Here is a 17,164-nt window from a genome sequence, read left to right as displayed (position 1 = left end):
GCAAGTTACTTTAGACAAGGTGTGAAAAAGCATGTGGGTCATTACCACGTGGGCTGAAGTCTGTGCCTTAGGCGGCAGATGTCAAAGAAATATAACAGGAATGTTTACCCTGCTGTCGTGTCCGTATCTGCAGACGAGTGTAATGGAGGCTTAGGCGTTTTATACTTGAGCGGGGGCAGCGCGAAAGCAGTCCGGACTGCCCGTCTGCCTGCGGAGAGTGTTTGTTGTCAGATGGAGGCAGTGTACAGAAATATGCGGTACAACCGGTCTGTGGGTCACACACATACATATAACTTCTAACAGACAAAGAGCTAAAGAGGAACCAATAGTCAAAAACAATGAGCTCCAGCGTATGTTTTGTGCTCTTGAAGTTTTGATCTTTAATGTTAATTTCATGCTTTTCTTGTTCCCAATGAACTCCGCTGTCACTCACCTCCCTATTCCAGCCCACTCGTCAAACCTTGTCATTAGCATTTGACCTACGCGTGCGTCCAGCAGCGTGCAGTTTGGGATTTCGGAGGATTGGACAGGAGCACGTTTTTTAGTACGGTGTTCAAACAGAAACACATATGCAGACAGACACATTTGCAGGACCATAAATTATGCTTTAAGCTCTGGTCACACCTATAACAGTCGTCTCTAAAACCCTCATTAGGGAGATGGATGGGTGGCTTTGTGTTCTGTGATTCTTTCACGTTTCAATTGAGGTGCTAAAAAGCACTCGATTATGTCGAGATACAGGCCTTCTCAACATGAATCCTGCATTTTGAAAAATGCTGATTACGCCGTGTGTTTAAATGTGCTGCCAAGTGGTCTTTTATTAGCACCATGAGATAGATCCTCCGTCGCAACACACATGCCACTTTGTGCGTGCCTGTGAGGCCCAGCGGCTCAGACAAACAGGAGTGTTTAACGTCCATTACGGCAAAGCTGGGATGGTCAAGAAAAAAAAAAAAAAAAGGAGTGTTTAACGTCCTGGGAATGAGAACAGGTTGTTATTTTATGTATAGTTAAAGCTTGAGAGTGTTAGAATTATTAGAAACTTTCCTCTTGAGCTAACCAATGTACCTTTTTTTTTAAAAACTATTTTTACTGAAACACTTATGATGTAGATCACCAAGCGAGACTTTGATGTGTAGACAATAACTGGAATTTATGGAGGAGCTGGCTGCAGAACAGATGACCAGAACAAGCATCTGAAATACTTTGGGGATGGAAGAATGGATGAGAGACTTACTGATGAAGAGTATGATAGGCTATTGAGCCGCCTGCTGTCGCTCACTGCTGTGAGGGAGGGATATCGGGATTGGGGAGGGCGGGGGCATGTATATGCTAGTGTCAGCTGTGTAACCTTTGACCCAGAGAAAAATAAAATGATGAATGAACAAAAATTACTGGGTTTCTGTGTCTCTTCCCTGTTGTCATAGGAACGACAAATACCTGGCCCTTCAGTTTCCATGGGAACAGTACAGCTAAGAAGGGAGTTGCCAGGGAAACAGAAGAGTGCGAAAAGGGAGGGGCAAGGATGAACAAAGGGAGTCCAGGCAGGAGTTTTATGCACAGCACATGTTTGGTTTTAATACAAAATTAACAAGATCTCTCAGTTGAGTGAACTAACCAAAGCAATAAAAAGTACAACTAACACCTTGGAAAAATAGACAGCACGGTCACACAAATGTGTTTTTTTTCTTTTTACAATATCTCAGTTAAGTTAGTGCATGTTGATTATCGTTTATATTTTGCAGATACTTAAATTGTTGTGCCATTTTCATCCCCCCAAAAATAAAGTGCATTTCACATCGAGAACTACGCATACGTTTACACAAGATCCTCTTACCGTTTCCGTGGTGTCGCCCCTATCTCCAAACCCAACCCTAAAACACACACGCACACACACATACCCACACATTCGCGGACCCTTGAGCAAGGCTGGGCAATTACCTTTCCTAAGGGATCACATGAGTAACTGGGACTGTTGTTGAAGCTTGAACCAATTTGCTGAATTCTACTCAAATAATATCACTAAGCTGGACCATATCCTCATTTAGATTTGACAGCATTTCTAGTAGATAACGGTATATGGCGTAAGCATGAATTGAGGATATGGTCCGGGAAGGCCACAAAGGGCACTGGCGGTGGCTCCCGAGCCAGGCAGAACCCCATGTACAAATGAGCGACGAATTAATTGAAAAAGAGAGGAGAGGTGGGGCGCAGAAACAAGAACAAACTGCTTGTAGTGGGGCAGTGGGATTCATATATAGACGGAAAACTCTGAAATTCAGGTAAATTATCTCCAATTTATCCTTTGACGTTGACATGTCCAGGGTGTACCCTGGCAGCAGGGTGGGGCCCTCCACAACAGTCTCAGTTTCTCAAGTTTCCCCTTGGGAGCATTAATTGCCCATCCCTACCCTTGAGTGTTTTGATATTTAGCTCTAAATTAGGTCTTCTCCTGCTTAACTAAGCGCCCATTACTGGCAACATTACCCACCAAAAATAACCGCTGTTTAGTACACAACCTTAAGTACTATGACACCGTGAAACCTTTGGGTACATTAACAGGTGCGTCTACAGGTTAGTATTACATCCAACATCACAGTCGTTTGCCTTTCTTGGATACAAAGCCCTTTTTCACATGTTCAACAATGAAAATCTCAACAATACTGTTGGCTGCACACAAGAGATTCACATTCACCAATGAGAGAAAGTCACGTACCACCAAAACATCTCCCATACGCTTACCCAAGCCTTCCTAATCATCCTGTAACCAGCCTTGACAAACTGGTGCATATTGAAGCGAGGAAAGTAAAGTCTTAACTGAACAAAGAGTCCACGTTAACAGCCAAAGTGGAGAAATGTCACTGAAAATATGGTGCAACCTTAACTCATCCTGTAGTTTGACTGGCTTTGGTAGCACCATGCACGGTGGGTATAAAGTCCCTCCTCTTCGGCATGCCTTATTTACAGAAACACACAAGTCGAGAGAGTCGGTTAAACAAGTTGATAAATACTACATTCAGAAAAAGGCTTTACAGCGCGGTTAATATATCAAGACAACATCAGAATCCGAAAGAAGTCAAGCCAGACTGAAGTGGAAAAAAATAGAACTTCTCAATGAATATAACAAAATAGACTTTTCTTCAAAGGTAAAGTAACAAGAGTTTGTGATGGTTTGTGGTGTGCCAGTCTGACCTGTCGGTGCTAATCAAATGACTACAGGGTGCAGTCTGACACTGTGCACAAGTTCACATACAAGGGCTACACTCCAATGCTTGGAAATGCTGTCCTTTAACTTTCCTCACTGATCCCACCTGGTCTGAGGCCAGAAAGATTAATACTGGGAGCCCCACAAATCAGGCTCTCTGAGAGTTGGGGGAAGCAGCAAGAAAGGAAAGAAGAGACATTATCTTTTTATTTGGAAGTAGCCTTTTTTAGCTCATAGGATCATTCAGAGGTCACTTAACGGACACCTGCCTCAACCAGACTAAACTGTTTAACGTAGAGTAAAATATTACTGGTAGAGGAGACAGAAGACACCAGCAGGACTAGGATCCCAGTTCATTTAGAGTCCGTTTCACTTTGGCTTGAGGTGCTGGAGCTCCCTCCAGCCACTGCACCCACCTCCTAGTCCCATCTCCTTCCAAGAAGCTCTACAAACACATAACGAGGCCACTTATTTCAGAATTGACAGGAAGACTTACAGCATATTCCTATAAGGTCAGAGGTCAACAGGACTTGATATGTCTCAGACCTACATTATTCCCCCTCTGACCCACACAAGGAGACAGATTCTGGTCTGCTGAGCTGATGGATCACACTCACACACATGCACACACCCAGAGACCATGCAAAACAGTCCCAAATCACACATTTGAGATTACAAAACTCAGGACGGACAGTTCGTATGCTCACAAAAGGCAGAGGCAACAGGAAAAGAAAGTTCACATTTTCACCCCGGTGTGATAAATGATTGAAGACCGATGTAGGGTTGTGGAGAAATGAGGCAGTGGTGTCACTGTGATGAATGAGTAGTTTCATCCTCTTTTTTTTCTTTTCCCTCAGCCATGGGAGTGATTATGTGTCTATCATCCATTTGAAGATGTATCTCTGAAGCATCACTCGTAGTTCGCTGAGCCTGTTCTCTGCAACACATCGCCAAGATGGTACTTGACTCTGTAGGAAGAAGTCGCGGTGGGATGCGGATGTTATTGCTGTCTGAGTATTGCTTCGCGTCTAAAAAATAACTACCAATCACAGGCTAGTTATTGCTGAATAGAAAATAAGGACTTGGCGATTTCGAGAAGGTTGCAGACCTGTTTTTAAACCAAAATATTCTGGAGAACTAACTCAGAGCAGCTGAGGAGTGATGTGGAATGATCATTATCAGAGCATCTGAAGCAAAATGCTGAAACAAAAACCTCTCCTGTGACCTTGGTGCAATGATTTTAGCTCTTTCAATGTGAGGTACATTATACATAAACACAATTATTTGGGTCATGGCGACATCAGGAAACCACGGCACATTGCCTGCAGCGACCTGTGTGACCTACCACACTGAACTCGGGAAGAGCAATGAGGGACCTGCATGCAAATTAAACCGGGCCATTACATGCACACCTATTAATGAGGTTGAGGCTCTTCGGGAGGGAAACATGATCAAATAAAATAAACAGTATAATTTTGCTACTCTGGTTCCATTTATTTGATCAGCTGTGTTAATTTCACCACCCATGTTATTCCTCAGCTGTTTTTCTTTTATATGTTTGAAATGTAAATCTCCCCTCAGGAGGTGGAGGAGGAGAGGTATGTAGTCATGTTATTTAATCCAACAGGCCTCTATATGGTTTGATGCCTCCATCCATACTAATAAAAAAATGAAAGAGGGGGCTAATGGGGAAAGTCTCTCAAGTGCTTTGTCTTGGCCTTCAGAGATGCGAGCTGAACTAAAATACCTCCAGAAAGGGTGGAAAAAAGGGATGAGAACATGAGAGAGGGGAGAAAAGAAAGAGGGAGCGGCTTGATTTCTTTCCGTTGAGAACGCAGGGCGCAGATCAGAGAGCTCCGGGTCTATTTATAGCTCTCCGCGGCTGTTTAGCTTTCGACGCACGTTCAGAGTGCAGCAGCAGAGCTGCCGGGTTGCTGCTGCTCCAGACGGGCTTTGCTGTGGAAATGCCTGCGTACTGAGCCGCGGTCGGCTCCCTCCCTCCTTCCTTCTCCGCTCATCACAAACTAATGCGCCGTGAGGTTTTTACACAAACACACACGCAGGCGCAAACTAACAATTCCTCCCTGTTGGTGGAAAATAAGCACATGTCCTCAAGTGGTCCGGTTCCGCTTAGTGTATGCATGTCTTATATATACAGCTGCTGCCTTTAACATGTGATGCACTCAGTGCTCTCTGCAGACATGAGGAAGGGTGTGGCATGGGTTGAACGGGAGGAAGTCCCGATAGTGGTCTTTATTGGGGAAGACAGTGAGATACTTTGCCCTGTGGTACGTGTATCAAAGAAAAAAATGCCATCTAGCCATCCATCCATGCATCCATTTGGCTGTGGATGATTAACCAATCTGCGTCTGCCAATGACATCTCCAGGCCAGAGCTCAAGCCACAGCCCTCCACTACTGCCCCGGACCTCCTCTGCTGCTGCTCTCTCTTTGGCACTGGTAAGATCCAGTGAGGAGCAGAGCTGACCCAGGTTGCCTCTCTTTCTTCCCACCTGGGTCTGCTTGGTCAGACATCACTCGGAGTCCGTGCACGGTGGGCCACACTGGTGGGAACACAGCCACAGCACACCAGCCACAGCGCCTTCTGAATCTCCTGGTTCCTGAAGGCATAGATAACCGGGTTTATGACCGAATTGTAGGTGGCAGGCACCAGTGTGGCGTAGGTATAGAGCGGCGGGTACGTGTAGTCAGCGATGAGCGAGTAAACAGTGAATGGCATCCAGCAGGCAGCAAAAGTACCCAGGATGATGGCTAGGGTGGACACGCCCTTTCGGGTTGTGACGTAGTGGGGTGTGGCAGCCAGGAAGTGGTGCTGCAGGGCGATTTGGTGAGCGTGGCGCATCACGATCTTGCAGATCTGGACGTAGAGTTGCAGCATGAGACCGAAGAGCAGCAAGAAGGAGACAGACAGCACGGCGATGTTATTTTTTGTCAGCGGCCGCACCACGCTGCATGTAGCCGCCTCTGCTAGGCAGTTGACCCCTGTGACGGGCAGCAGGCCTAGACAAAGGGACAGGCCCCACAGCAGCACAAGCATGGTGTAGGTGAAGGCCGCTGTCCGCTCTGAGTTGTAGGTGAGGGCGTAATACAATGATAGGTACCGGTCAATAGTGATAGCCAGCAAGCTAAAGACAGAAGCAGAAAATGAGGCCACTATCAAGCCCACAGTCAGCAACTGGGCTGAATCAGAGCGAAGCAAGTAGGCACAGGTGAAGTGCAGTACGAGGCCCAGGCCGGCCAGCAGGTCAGCCAATGCCAGGCTGCCAATCAGCAGGAACATGGGAGCTCTGAGCGCCGGGTTCTGCCAGATCACAAGCACCACCAGAGCATTCTCACAGGCTATCAGAGTCCCAGATGAGCATAGCACAATGTCCCAGGGGTTGACCAGCAGCGGCAGCTGGCTGGGCCGCAGGGAGTCTTCCGGTGGAAGCGTCCCCAGGCTGGTGCTGTTGTCCATTGGTCCACCACCTCCACTGGCCCAAGCTGTGGAATCAGGAGCCAGCCAGCTGGGGGTGACTGGTGGCTCTTCACTCATTGTGCCCCCCGTCTGAAATTGACAAAAACAAATACAGGTCACTCTGATGTTATGCATACTTTGATGGCCAAAAAGAGCACAAGAAGCATCATATAAACCGGCCACAAGTGCCTCTTTTTCTATGTTTTGGGCTTTTTACACGGGAAGACAAAAACAGGGGCTGTTTCATCAGTACTGTCTGCATCGTACATCTCAATCCATGCTGTTAAGACCCAGGGTAACTCATTCCACAGACAGTCAAGGTTATATACAGTGCAGGTGGTGCACAGAACTTTAGGAGCAAATTAGCAAACCCTCACATTACCTCAGTGTTGCTTGAATTAAATAAAAGAAAAATCTGTATTTTTCATTTTCATCCTTTTAAAACAATAAAAGCCTGCGCTGAAGAAATACGCTGCTCCATACGGCTAACTGGTATTTTCCTTTGGGAATTTAACCCGTGACTGCTAAGGAGATTATAACATTTTTTTAATGTGGCAAGAGAAAAAAATCCCAAGAGGATAACATAAAGCAGAGCATGCTTTGCAGAAAAAAATCCCAGGCCAAGACAGCCAAATATCGATAAACTACCAGAGGCGATAGCAGTAAGTTAATTCACAGACAAGTCCCGCTCTCCACAACAGAAGACACCGCACCCGTTATTTCAGGAATTGCTTGTTTCTTCCTCTCATACCATAAGTGCCGTTTTATCCTGTGCACCTTGCATAAGAAACACACTGGCTGCTCCACGTCAGCAAAAGGATGCTGTAGGGGGAGGAAAAAACCACACGCACACACACAGGCGGCATCTTTCCATGCATGTCAAGGATGCTCAATAATGCGCCTCCACACCCAGCCTACCTTGACTCTGTGAGCTGAGACTTCCCGGTCTAAATTGAAGAACGACAGCCTGACATTTCCACGGTATCTCACTGTGGACGGAGACGCAGCTCGGGAGAGGGGAATAAATGGAAGCAGAAAAAGAGCGCGGAGCGGCTCAGCCGTTAACGGCGCATCGCTGTGGACTGCGGCTGTGCAGGGAGCAGCGAGCGGAGCAGCGGCGGAAGAGATGAAGAGGAGGTGTGAGTGCGAGGGGGGTGGAGGGGTGATGAAGGAGGAGGAGTCCCAAATGGGCCAGATTGCCAGAGACCGGGTAAACTCAGTTAAAGAGCTAAATGTGTCTAGTCCGTGGCGTCTCAAGGACAAAGACAGGTGTGAAGCGCGCGTACAGGTGTCTGCGCTCTAGTACGGCACGGTTCGCTTTTTCTGACACGATTTCCGTGCAAAGAGCACACATATGATAGTGCAACACTGGATCCTAATCTCATGAGGTTTGATCACCTGATCTGCAGGGTTTTGTTAGTTTCTATGACCCCTACCCGGCTTTTTTCTCCTTTTTGCTACCCGACTCGTTTCACGCGTGAAGGTGCTGGATGCAGAGGCTCGGTTTCCTCCCGCGACGCCCTGCTATTCTGGTCCCGTCTGTGCTATTAACAGCTACCCAGATGTGTGTCACCCAACCTCCTCCCGTTCCCGCTGTCCTCCATCTTCTTTGTCACATCCCCTTGCACCTCTGCCTCAGAGACACCTCGTGTGAAGTGAATCGGGTGGGGAGGTGAATACACCTGACTACACTTAACTGACCATGCAGGGGGTAACAACGGCTGTGCGCGTTTCTTTAAAGGCACCTGTCTTTTTGGGCCTGAATGGATTAAAAATAGCTCCTGTTGTAGCGGGAAAGCTGGAATACCAAGTAACACCACTAAGAGGCGATGTTGAGTCCCCCATATGAGTCATCAGTGTGCACCTGTGGGACTCGAAAAAGGGAGCACACCCAGCCTCATTCTTACTGGCTTTATTTCTTTTTCTTTAAAACAGAAAATGATCGCTTCACAACAGGCCTTTTTTCAAGCAAACCCTCACATTAAGCTTGCCAACACCTACAAAACGGTATCAAAAGTGCACCATAGTGTTAATACGTCTTCTCAAGGTCTAACATTTTCCTATGATAATTTTATCTTCTTGTAATATTTATACAAATACCATTCTGTACACTGTAGAAATACACAGCCTGGTGTGTCCTCTATGTGGGACACCCACCCACTCCCCCCAACAATTGATCTTCCTTTACATCCATGATCCTCTCTCAGTACGTTCCAGGTCACAATGTGGGGGGTGAAGACACCAGGCCAATGTTACATCATATGAATTATTAAATACCCATTCAACCCACACCCAAAGCAAAAACTAAAACGCCACTCATACAACCAACAAACATCTGTACAACCCTCATTCAAAGTCTTTTTCTTTTTTTAAAAACAATCTTGACACAGTTTGCATTCAGTATCGTCTTATTGTCCGAGCAGCAGCAGCAGCAGCAGCAGCAGCGGATCATGGGCGGGGGGCTGTGGAAGGGGCAGGAAGGACGGGGTCAGGCTGGTACGTATGGGGAATTTCCACAGCTGAGCTGCACTGCCGAGTGTGTAAAAAGCACAGGTATGGATTACAGCTGTGCAGACAGGTATGACACCGTGCAGGCTGCTGTGGTGCGTTTAAAGTCTGCCGCCGTCCACGGAGAGGAAACAGAGCATTTCTCTTGGGTTATGCAGTAACACACAAGGATCCAAATTTAGTCTCTGGACTGATAAAAGAGGATGTAGCCCGACTCAGAGTTCTTGGAGATTTCAGAAGTGAGACCGTAGAATTCTTCTATGGCCTGTGCATCGATTTTCTGTGGAACAGAAATGGAGAATGATTTTCTTTAGAAATAGAGGCTTACAGTGAACTCTAAATCACACAAACACACAAATAAACTCGCTCACCTCTACAATATCGTCATCAAACAGCAACCAGAAGTCGTGACTTTTCACAATGGCAATGTAGTGACCCCTGTTTGGACCACTGAAGAGAAATAAAACAGCACATTAGCTCAGCAAAGTCACTTTTAACCATTAAGCCTGACAGGAGATTTATATTTCGGTGTTAAAACTACACCCTAATCTGACATCCAACTCCCTGGAAATGTAACAAAACCTCGTGATTAGCCTGTTCGGTACTGTTAATTCTTCCTGTGCATTTCCAGCTACTTTTCCACTGCAGTTTTTGAATGAATCAGTAAGAATAACAATCATCACCTCAATATGAGGACAGAGACGTCAGCAAACTGATGGAGGGAGATTTGCCAAAACGACTCGAGTTTTTTCCCCCAACAAGCACTTACTCAGGTCCACTCAGTTTGAGCCATTTTCCCCATTATGACTGAGTACCACTTTAATATGGGTGGGGCTGTCATAGAAAGGTGGCCCGAAAGCCCAATGACATAATTTGTATGCAACACAAACCCAAGAGAACAATGGAGGACATCGAGGCTATGGCGTACATCTACCACTTACATACGTTAGTTACATTGTATACTCTGCAAAGATTCACTGCACAAGTCTAAAATCAACAGTGACCATCTCAACGTGGAGGTTTGTAATAATACAACAGATTCAGTAGCATGCGAGAGAAAGGGTAAGAAATGACTTCTACATTACCAATTTATAAGCACTAATGGATTAAAACACTCTGTATATAAAACACTCAATATAAATCAACACTCTTCACTTGAAGTGAGTCATCTGCATTTGTTTGGTTTTCAGACACTTCTCTACTGCTAAGTGCCAAGACGGGTACAATCAAAGCTTTAACTATTAATTATGAAAATGTTAACACGACTGCAAGCAAGTCTGGTAAGTACAACAATATGCCAGGAAGCGCCTCAAGCCCTTTTTTGTATAAAACTGAAATCGAAAGCAGTTATTAATTCTGTCTAACTCGACTAACCTCAGCTTCACCTGTGCAGCTTTGATGTAACACTTTCTATTCTTATGATGCAATAAGCCTGACGAAATGATAGGAAAGGGTTAGAAAACATATCATAATTTGATGTTTCTTAATGTTGCCGAGTTTAAGCAGGCAAGCTTAACGATGCAAGCTTTGAATCATCATTATGAGACCAGTTATTAAAAGTGTCAGCCTGATTGTTATTGTTTAGGTCTCCTTTGTGCCTCTGAAACAGCTGTGACCTGTCAGAGAGCGGACATTGGAGTACACAGTGTCCTGTGGGTTGTGAGGCCAAGATTTATCACATTGAGGGTTAGAGTTTCCCAGGAATACTCTGGGTATAGGTACATCGCAGCTACCAGAGCTGATGGAGCATTTCAGAAGTGGCTCCCCGTGTTGCATCTTTCAAAAACGGTACGGGGTCCGTTTTTTATGTTAGCTGTGTCACAGAGCAAGTGATGAGGACAAGAAATCAGAGAATCCACACACCCACTGTATTCCTGGTTTTAGTCTGTTAGTTAGTTTTTGTGGTAAGGAGGGCACGCTGACTTGCTGGGGGAAGACTCTTGGTGTACCTTGTTTCTGGTCTTTGACAAAGTTTCGGTGAGCATAATGCATAAAAGTAAAATCTAGCAACTAATGTGCTGAAATCTGAAAAGTGGGATAGAGCCTGGGGCTTCCATTACAGAGAATGATTGGCAGACTATGTGGCTGATGCAGTTGCTTCTACCAACTCAGGTTCCTGGAAAGTTTTGCAGTAAAAGCCTGTTAAGATATTTTATGACCCCTAAATATAAGTATGTCCAGACAGGTGGAAAAACAAGTGGCGGATGTGCGGTGAACAGCTGGCAGACCACTACCATATATTTTAGAGTTGCTGTTTATTTTGCTTTTCTGGGAAGAGATAAAGGGCAATATAAACTGTACTTGGAAGACAGATGTTTTTTTTTTTTTTTGGTACGGTTCATCTCTGTAACATCATGAGCAGTTCACCTGTCAAAGGTAAACACTGAAGTATTTCACTTGCACCCAGTAAGAAGGCAATAAGGAGTAGAAAAGTGAACCCCCAATTAAGAATGACTTGATAGTGTCATTCTTCATTCTCAATAGTGAGTAATGTTCATTAAATGGAAATATTTACTTTCTCTTTACATTTACGGACTAACCAATTTACAAAAAATTGAGAGAAATTGATGCATGATATAATTGTCGGTTTTATTTCTGTGACTAATCAGCGGCTTTAGCCTTGACCATCAATGTCATGCTACGAATTCATCCCTGGAATTTAGTTCGACAGGAGACAGAAAAACTCAAGTGTAATCTATTATTCCTAAAACAGCTGTGGAAAACTGGACTCTGTTTCAGCATCCACTTGCTGAAAAGCAGTGAAACACCTTGAATAAACACTGACAGACTAACTCCCAGTGACACTGGGTCAAAGGCAGTACAGACATAAAGGAGAACACAGCTGAGCATTGATGGAAACTTAAATGAGCTAAACTTTGTCATATCTACTTTATCTACCTCATTTCCACTTCTACAGCCAGATTAGAATCAGCAGTTAACCTACTAACATGCACGCCTTTGGACCATGGGAGGAAACCGGAGTAGCTAGAAGAAAGGTAGTAACACATAGCAAGCTAACACCACAGGCGCCTCAGGAAGGTTCAAACTAAGGTAACTGTGCTAACCACTGCACCACCCATGCACAAGAGTCTACATGTTGCCCTATGAGATTCAGATGTAATGCAACTTTACTCTTGAGCCTACGGGTTCAAATGTATTTTATTATTAAAACAAAGAATTAAGTGTTTATCTCTCTATACCGGTTATGTGTTCACATACACACCTCCCACAATGCACCACCACTGCGACCAAGTCATACAGCCTCTCAGGATTGGTGGCGTCCCCGGAGGTGTTGAAGAGGCGGAGTTCCAGGGGGAAGACGACGCGATAGGACAGCTTGGTGTAGCGTTGCAGCTGCTCCATGTATTTAAAGCGCTTCAGGTGCAGAGCTAGGATCATCGGCAGCTTCTTTACACGCATCCTACATTAAAAGAACAATGACGAGTGCAACGCTGGATATAAATGTCCAACCACAAACAAAATCATACATTAAAAATGAACCTATACACTGACCTCTTGTGTGCCTCCTGCTTGCTTCTACATTCTTCACAGTAGTATTTGTACTCACTGCACAGTGTCTCTGTGTTACTAAAACCTCTGAGAGGAATCAAAAGAGAAAATCGGTCAATTTTAACTCCACATTTAAAAATACAACAAAATGCAGGGTGTGACTCACTTCCAGTTAATAACAGGCCTTTTTGCAGGAGCTATTCTGACATGAAATGGCCGGTAACAAAAATGTTAATAATAACTTCAGTCTGACTTAAGTGGGCTTCAACAAGATGTGTTAGGAAAGATCTAAAATGGTTGCAGTTACTTGATCTTTTCAATCGAAAGACAGTGAAAATGATCCATTTCAGTTTCCAGGAGCCCAGCCTGTTGTCTCCAGATGGCTTTGTTTTGTCTAACCAACAGTCCAAAACCCAAAGAAACGAAGTGTAAGAAGAAAACAGGCAGCAAATGCTATCTTTTAAGAGCCTGGAACCATCAAATAGGTGTCATTTTTCACAATCGTTGCACGGAGCTACTAATCCTGTTCCTTCAATTGCTGATGCAGCAGTGTTGCTTTACCTGAGGCAGTGTGTGATGGAGGTATTCTGTTCTACATCAACAGAGAGGTCCAGAAAATCCTCATCTTTGCTGCTTATCTGAAAAACAAAAAACAAAAAACAAAAAGACTTGTAAAGGTTAGAATAACTGTTAAACTACACGGTCAGGTCTTAGGTTTTAATTCCTTAAGTTAAACAATGTTTGCACAAAAACTAAGCTCTGTGGTGCCACTGCAGCTTTATCCTTGCAAGCATATTGAACAAATCTGTTTAGCAACCGTCTTGTTAAGATGATATGACACCTTATGTGTCAGAATGAAGTGAAGAATCTCACCGTTTCACAGGTGAGGCAGCGCGTCTCATTGGTCAGAGTGCCTTGGAAGATCTCATGGACCCAAGTGGGGGCAGGTGTGGCATTGCTGTTGTTGTTCTGCGAGTCCAAAGTGCCATTGGCCAGGCGGCCGTTTGTCTTCTCCTGCTTCCTCTCTTCTTGAAGCAGATCAGCAATAGTATTCAGCAGGTAGTTTAGGAACTCGTGAGCATCCTGCTGCATGTAGTTGTCAAAGAGCTCTGAGGAATAAAAATCGCAACAAAAAGCAGCATTTTTAGCGTTTCTCCAAGTTCAGAAGCAACAACAACAACAACAACAACAACAGGATGTCTTGCTGTCAGGGTTGGGCGGTATAAACGGTATATTGTTTTGGTCGAAAGCATTGCAGCTACAAACAACATCATCTGCAAATTATGCCGGGCGGCAGTAATAGCAAAGAGAAGCACTTTTGGAATATGGGGAAAGCCAAAACCTGAGCTTCCTCCACTTTCAACATTAATGTTGAATTCTCTCGCAGCTGCTCTATTCCCATGTTGGTGCAGTATATTAATGACTAACCTCTTATTGTGGATGGATGGATTATCTCAGTTGTTCTCCTGACTGAAGTTTGGTCCGTTTTTAGGATCCTGCCATGTGATTGCATTTGTCCCTAACCACCAGAAACTCTCACGTTAACTTTCATCGAGTGGAAAAAAGTTAGCGTTCATCCTCGAGCTTCACTGTGCTAATGTTATGCTAACGTAGCTGTGTAGCTAGCGATCACGTAGCACAACATTATATACCAGCTAGTCCAACTTCAGTCACTGCTGTTTAGTTTTCTGTCTTCATTTATGTTGGAAGTGATAGCAGAGCTGTACGTTTGAATTTTTTCAGACATCTCTCAGTCAGAACATGCTATATCATGTTTAGGTGGAAACTAGCCAGCTAACTTTCTGTTAACTTCTAACTCTGTTAAATGTAATAAATTCTGTTTTCATGGATGCCTGGATGTTAAACTTAATTGTTACACCTGGTAAAGCAGCAACGCTGATCATTTTATTAAAGATGAAAGAATTTAGACAGTTTGTAACTCTCAGTGATGCCGCAGTGTTCCTTTGACTTTGGGACCTGAAGAAGACGGAGTTTTGGACCCAGATTACTCTGCAAGGCTCCTGACTACGGTAGCTGTAATGCTCTGGCAGTCCATCAAACGGTGCAGCTTCATAGCTTACCAAAGTCGTACTAAAACATTTTTTGACAGATTTCTGTGCACCTTTACTACATAAAATCTGTTCGAGGTCAGTAAGCACAACCACAATTCATACATAAAGCACACTGTCAATTTTTGAGAAAATTAAAGGATTTTAAGTGTGCCTTATAGTTTGTAAAATACGTTATACAGAAGGAAAGAATATATCGCAATATATATCGTTACCGCACATGCTTCAAATTATACTGTGATATGGATTTTAGGCCATATCGCCCAGCCCTACTTGCTGTCTCTGCAGGTCAGCAAATTATAGTTTCACTCTCTGCAATGTCTTTTTTTGTTCCACCAATCTCCCTGTCTGGATCAGTTCCTCTCACCATTCTCTTTGCGCAGTCGTGTGATAAACTTCTTGGGTGGTATGACTCCCACTTTCCTTTTCTGATTGGCAATGCTGTGAAACAGATCAGCCAGACAGGTAAGCAGGTTCTCCTTCCGTCGAGGCTGACTCCGGTACGCCAAGATCTTCTCCCGAAAAGGCCGGCAGAAGTACAGAGCCTGCAGCACTGAGTTGCAATAGCAAGTGTTTCCAAACTACAAACAAGAGGAAAACCCAATGTGAGCACTTGTCAGGTACAGATGCAACACAGGTAGTGTTACTGCTCACTTACATTGACCAGACCAAAGTAGTGCTCATTGACTGGAAACTGCTCAGATCCAATCTCTTTCTCCAGAGCAGAGGCATTGGCGCCCTGTAAACACAGCAGACAGACAAATATTTTACTGTCCTCAAACAAGACAGATAATTTTCTTCAACACTGCATCCGAATCCCAATGCAAATCCTGTCTTAGCTTCACATTTTCAAGGTCATGTATGCTGCTATAAATGGAAAAAAACAGTGGGTGCTTAAAGCTCCAAGACCAGCTTTTTTCATATTAAACCTTTTTTTGCCAGGAGTCATAATTCCTTAACTGTTCTTAGACACAACTCAAGTCAACACGAGAAGCAAAACTGATCAAAACTGCATGTTTCAGAACAGAAAACGTTCAATTTCAAAGGTTTCTGAAGTTTACGATGACTCGGTGGCTGCATATGTATCCCTTTGGTATTATTTAGTACGGGTGAAAGGCTTAGGACGCGCCGTGCAGACAGCAACAAACTGTGCAGAGTAGATCTGGACCTGGAATGGGTCCACAACTGCGCAGCTAATGTTAAACAATGTCGTCATTGCCCGCGTTAATATTATCTGGCAGATTCCCACGACAACTTGTCTGTTCTCCTCATTGTTTTCCCGTCACATACCGCAGATTAATCCTCGGAAGTCACCCATTATCCAGCTGTGTTTCAGTTGCTGGCAAGCAGAAACACTGGTTTAGCTTTAGTTACCTTCACGTTAGCTAGTTAGCTGTAAATCACAGGTGCAGCAGGTGCACTGTCACCGGGGAAGCTGTGAGAAATGTTAACCAAATAAGTCGTCAAGCTATGAGTAATAAAGCAGCAAGCATTCCCGTGCGCCCGTCAACTGTCGTTAACAAAAAGCGGGGAGCGGAGAAGGCGGTGGGTGGCTGCTTGCTTGGCTGGGCTATAGACGAAAAACTGCTTGGCTAGCACTGGCAGCAAAATTTACTGCTTTCATTTCTAATTCCACGGCTTAAAACGCCAATAGCAGCGCAGCCGCGGTTTCCGTACCACCCTATAGTCTGACTAATAACAGTATGAGACTGCCGCGCACTTACCATGGTACAAAAAGAGGCAAATTTGGAGACTGTCATTAGGATTTCCATTCGGCTAGCGCCATCTTCCACCACACCGCAGCGCGCTGACAAGACTGGGCTGGCTCCCCTCGTGAGGGTAGATTCTGCGGAGCTCGCGACGGAAGGTCCAATTGCTCAAGAACGCGAGAGCGTTCTCTGTCGGGTGCTTCCGTTTTAGCTTTAATCACGGAAGTGAGTAGCTTCAATACAGCGTATATAAAAAAGCTTGTGGCTATTGTATCCACACATTATGACATTTCTTCGATGCCTACTCAGATGCAGTTATCTGGCGAATAAAAATCAAGCAATATCACGTGACGTGTTGTTGAGGCCCATGTCACTGAAGAAATTAAAGGTTGACTGAAGTCAAGTGTTGCGCATGCTTACATTGCATCCAGAGCCATTGAGTAAGTCCTCATTGCTGTTCTTCTATGTTCATTTTTTCTTTTTTCAAATAATTTATTTTAAGACTGCCATTCTAGGACAAAATTTAATCAAATTTAATTAAGTAAATACCTAGCGTTAAAATTACCGGAACAAATAATAAATTTGCGAGAAAACACATATGACAGACGTGTCAAACATATAATTCTGGGACCTGAACAGGCCCGCAAAGGGGTTCAGTCTTGCACACTGATGGCTTTTCAAAATGT

At 44.5% G+C, this 17,164-nt stretch overlaps 2 protein-coding genes across 2 annotated transcripts; both read right to left on the bottom strand.

Annotated features, from left to right (window-relative positions):
* Window positions 1-1,198: 1,198 nt before the first annotated feature.
* On the bottom strand, window positions 1,199-7,969 carry gpr12 (G protein-coupled receptor 12). Its single transcript, XM_085418718.1, has 2 exons — window positions 7,601-7,969; window positions 1,199-6,772 (listed from the first exon to the last, which is right to left on the bottom strand). The coding sequence occupies exon 2, from the start codon at window positions 6,758-6,760 to the stop codon at window positions 5,732-5,734; it is 1,029 nt and encodes a 342-aa protein (XP_085274844.1). The 5' UTR covers window positions 6,761-6,772; window positions 7,601-7,969; the 3' UTR covers window positions 1,199-5,731.
* Window positions 7,970-8,579: 610 nt separating this feature from the next.
* usp12a (ubiquitin specific peptidase 12a) lies at window positions 8,580-16,848 on the bottom strand. The gene is made up of 9 exons (XM_085418716.1): window positions 16,494-16,848; window positions 15,428-15,508; window positions 15,137-15,350; window positions 13,574-13,809; window positions 13,262-13,338; window positions 12,704-12,787; window positions 12,414-12,611; window positions 9,562-9,640; window positions 8,580-9,470 (listed from the first exon to the last, which is right to left on the bottom strand). Exons 1-9 carry the CDS (start codon window positions 16,539-16,541, stop codon window positions 9,369-9,371), a joined length of 1,119 nt encoding a protein of 372 aa, XP_085274842.1. The 5' UTR covers window positions 16,542-16,848; the 3' UTR covers window positions 8,580-9,368.
* Window positions 16,849-17,164: the final 316 nt, after the last annotated feature.

The sequence above is a fragment of the Rhamphochromis longiceps genome, linkage group LG9 (genome assembly GCF_057381845.1).
Source record: "Rhamphochromis longiceps isolate RC_006_pf linkage group LG9, R_longiceps_female_GT1.1, whole genome shotgun sequence".
Lineage (NCBI taxonomy): Eukaryota > Metazoa > Chordata > Actinopteri > Cichliformes > Cichlidae > Rhamphochromis > Rhamphochromis longiceps.
The sequence above is the reverse complement of the archived record's forward strand: the minus strand, read 5'-3'. Positions and strand labels throughout refer to the sequence as shown.

Bases quoted from the DNA above. Each gene is read 5' to 3' on its own strand.
- gpr12 (XM_085418718.1), bottom strand. From the start codon at position 6,760: ATGAGTGAAGAGCCACCAGTCACCCCCAGCTGGCTGGCTCCTGATTCC.
- usp12a (XM_085418716.1), bottom strand. From the start codon at position 16,541: ATGGAAATCCTAATGACAGTCTCCAAATTTGCCTCTTTTTGTACCATG. The intron at 13,339-13,573 runs GTGAGATTCTTC...TTTGTTTTTCAG, and splicing joins GCTGCCTCACCTGTGAAACG to ATAAGCAGCAAAGATGAGGA. The intron at 9,641-12,413 runs GTGTGTATGTGA...ATTTCTCTTCAG, and splicing joins GTGGTGGTGCATTGTGGGAG to TGGTCCAAACAGGGGTCACT.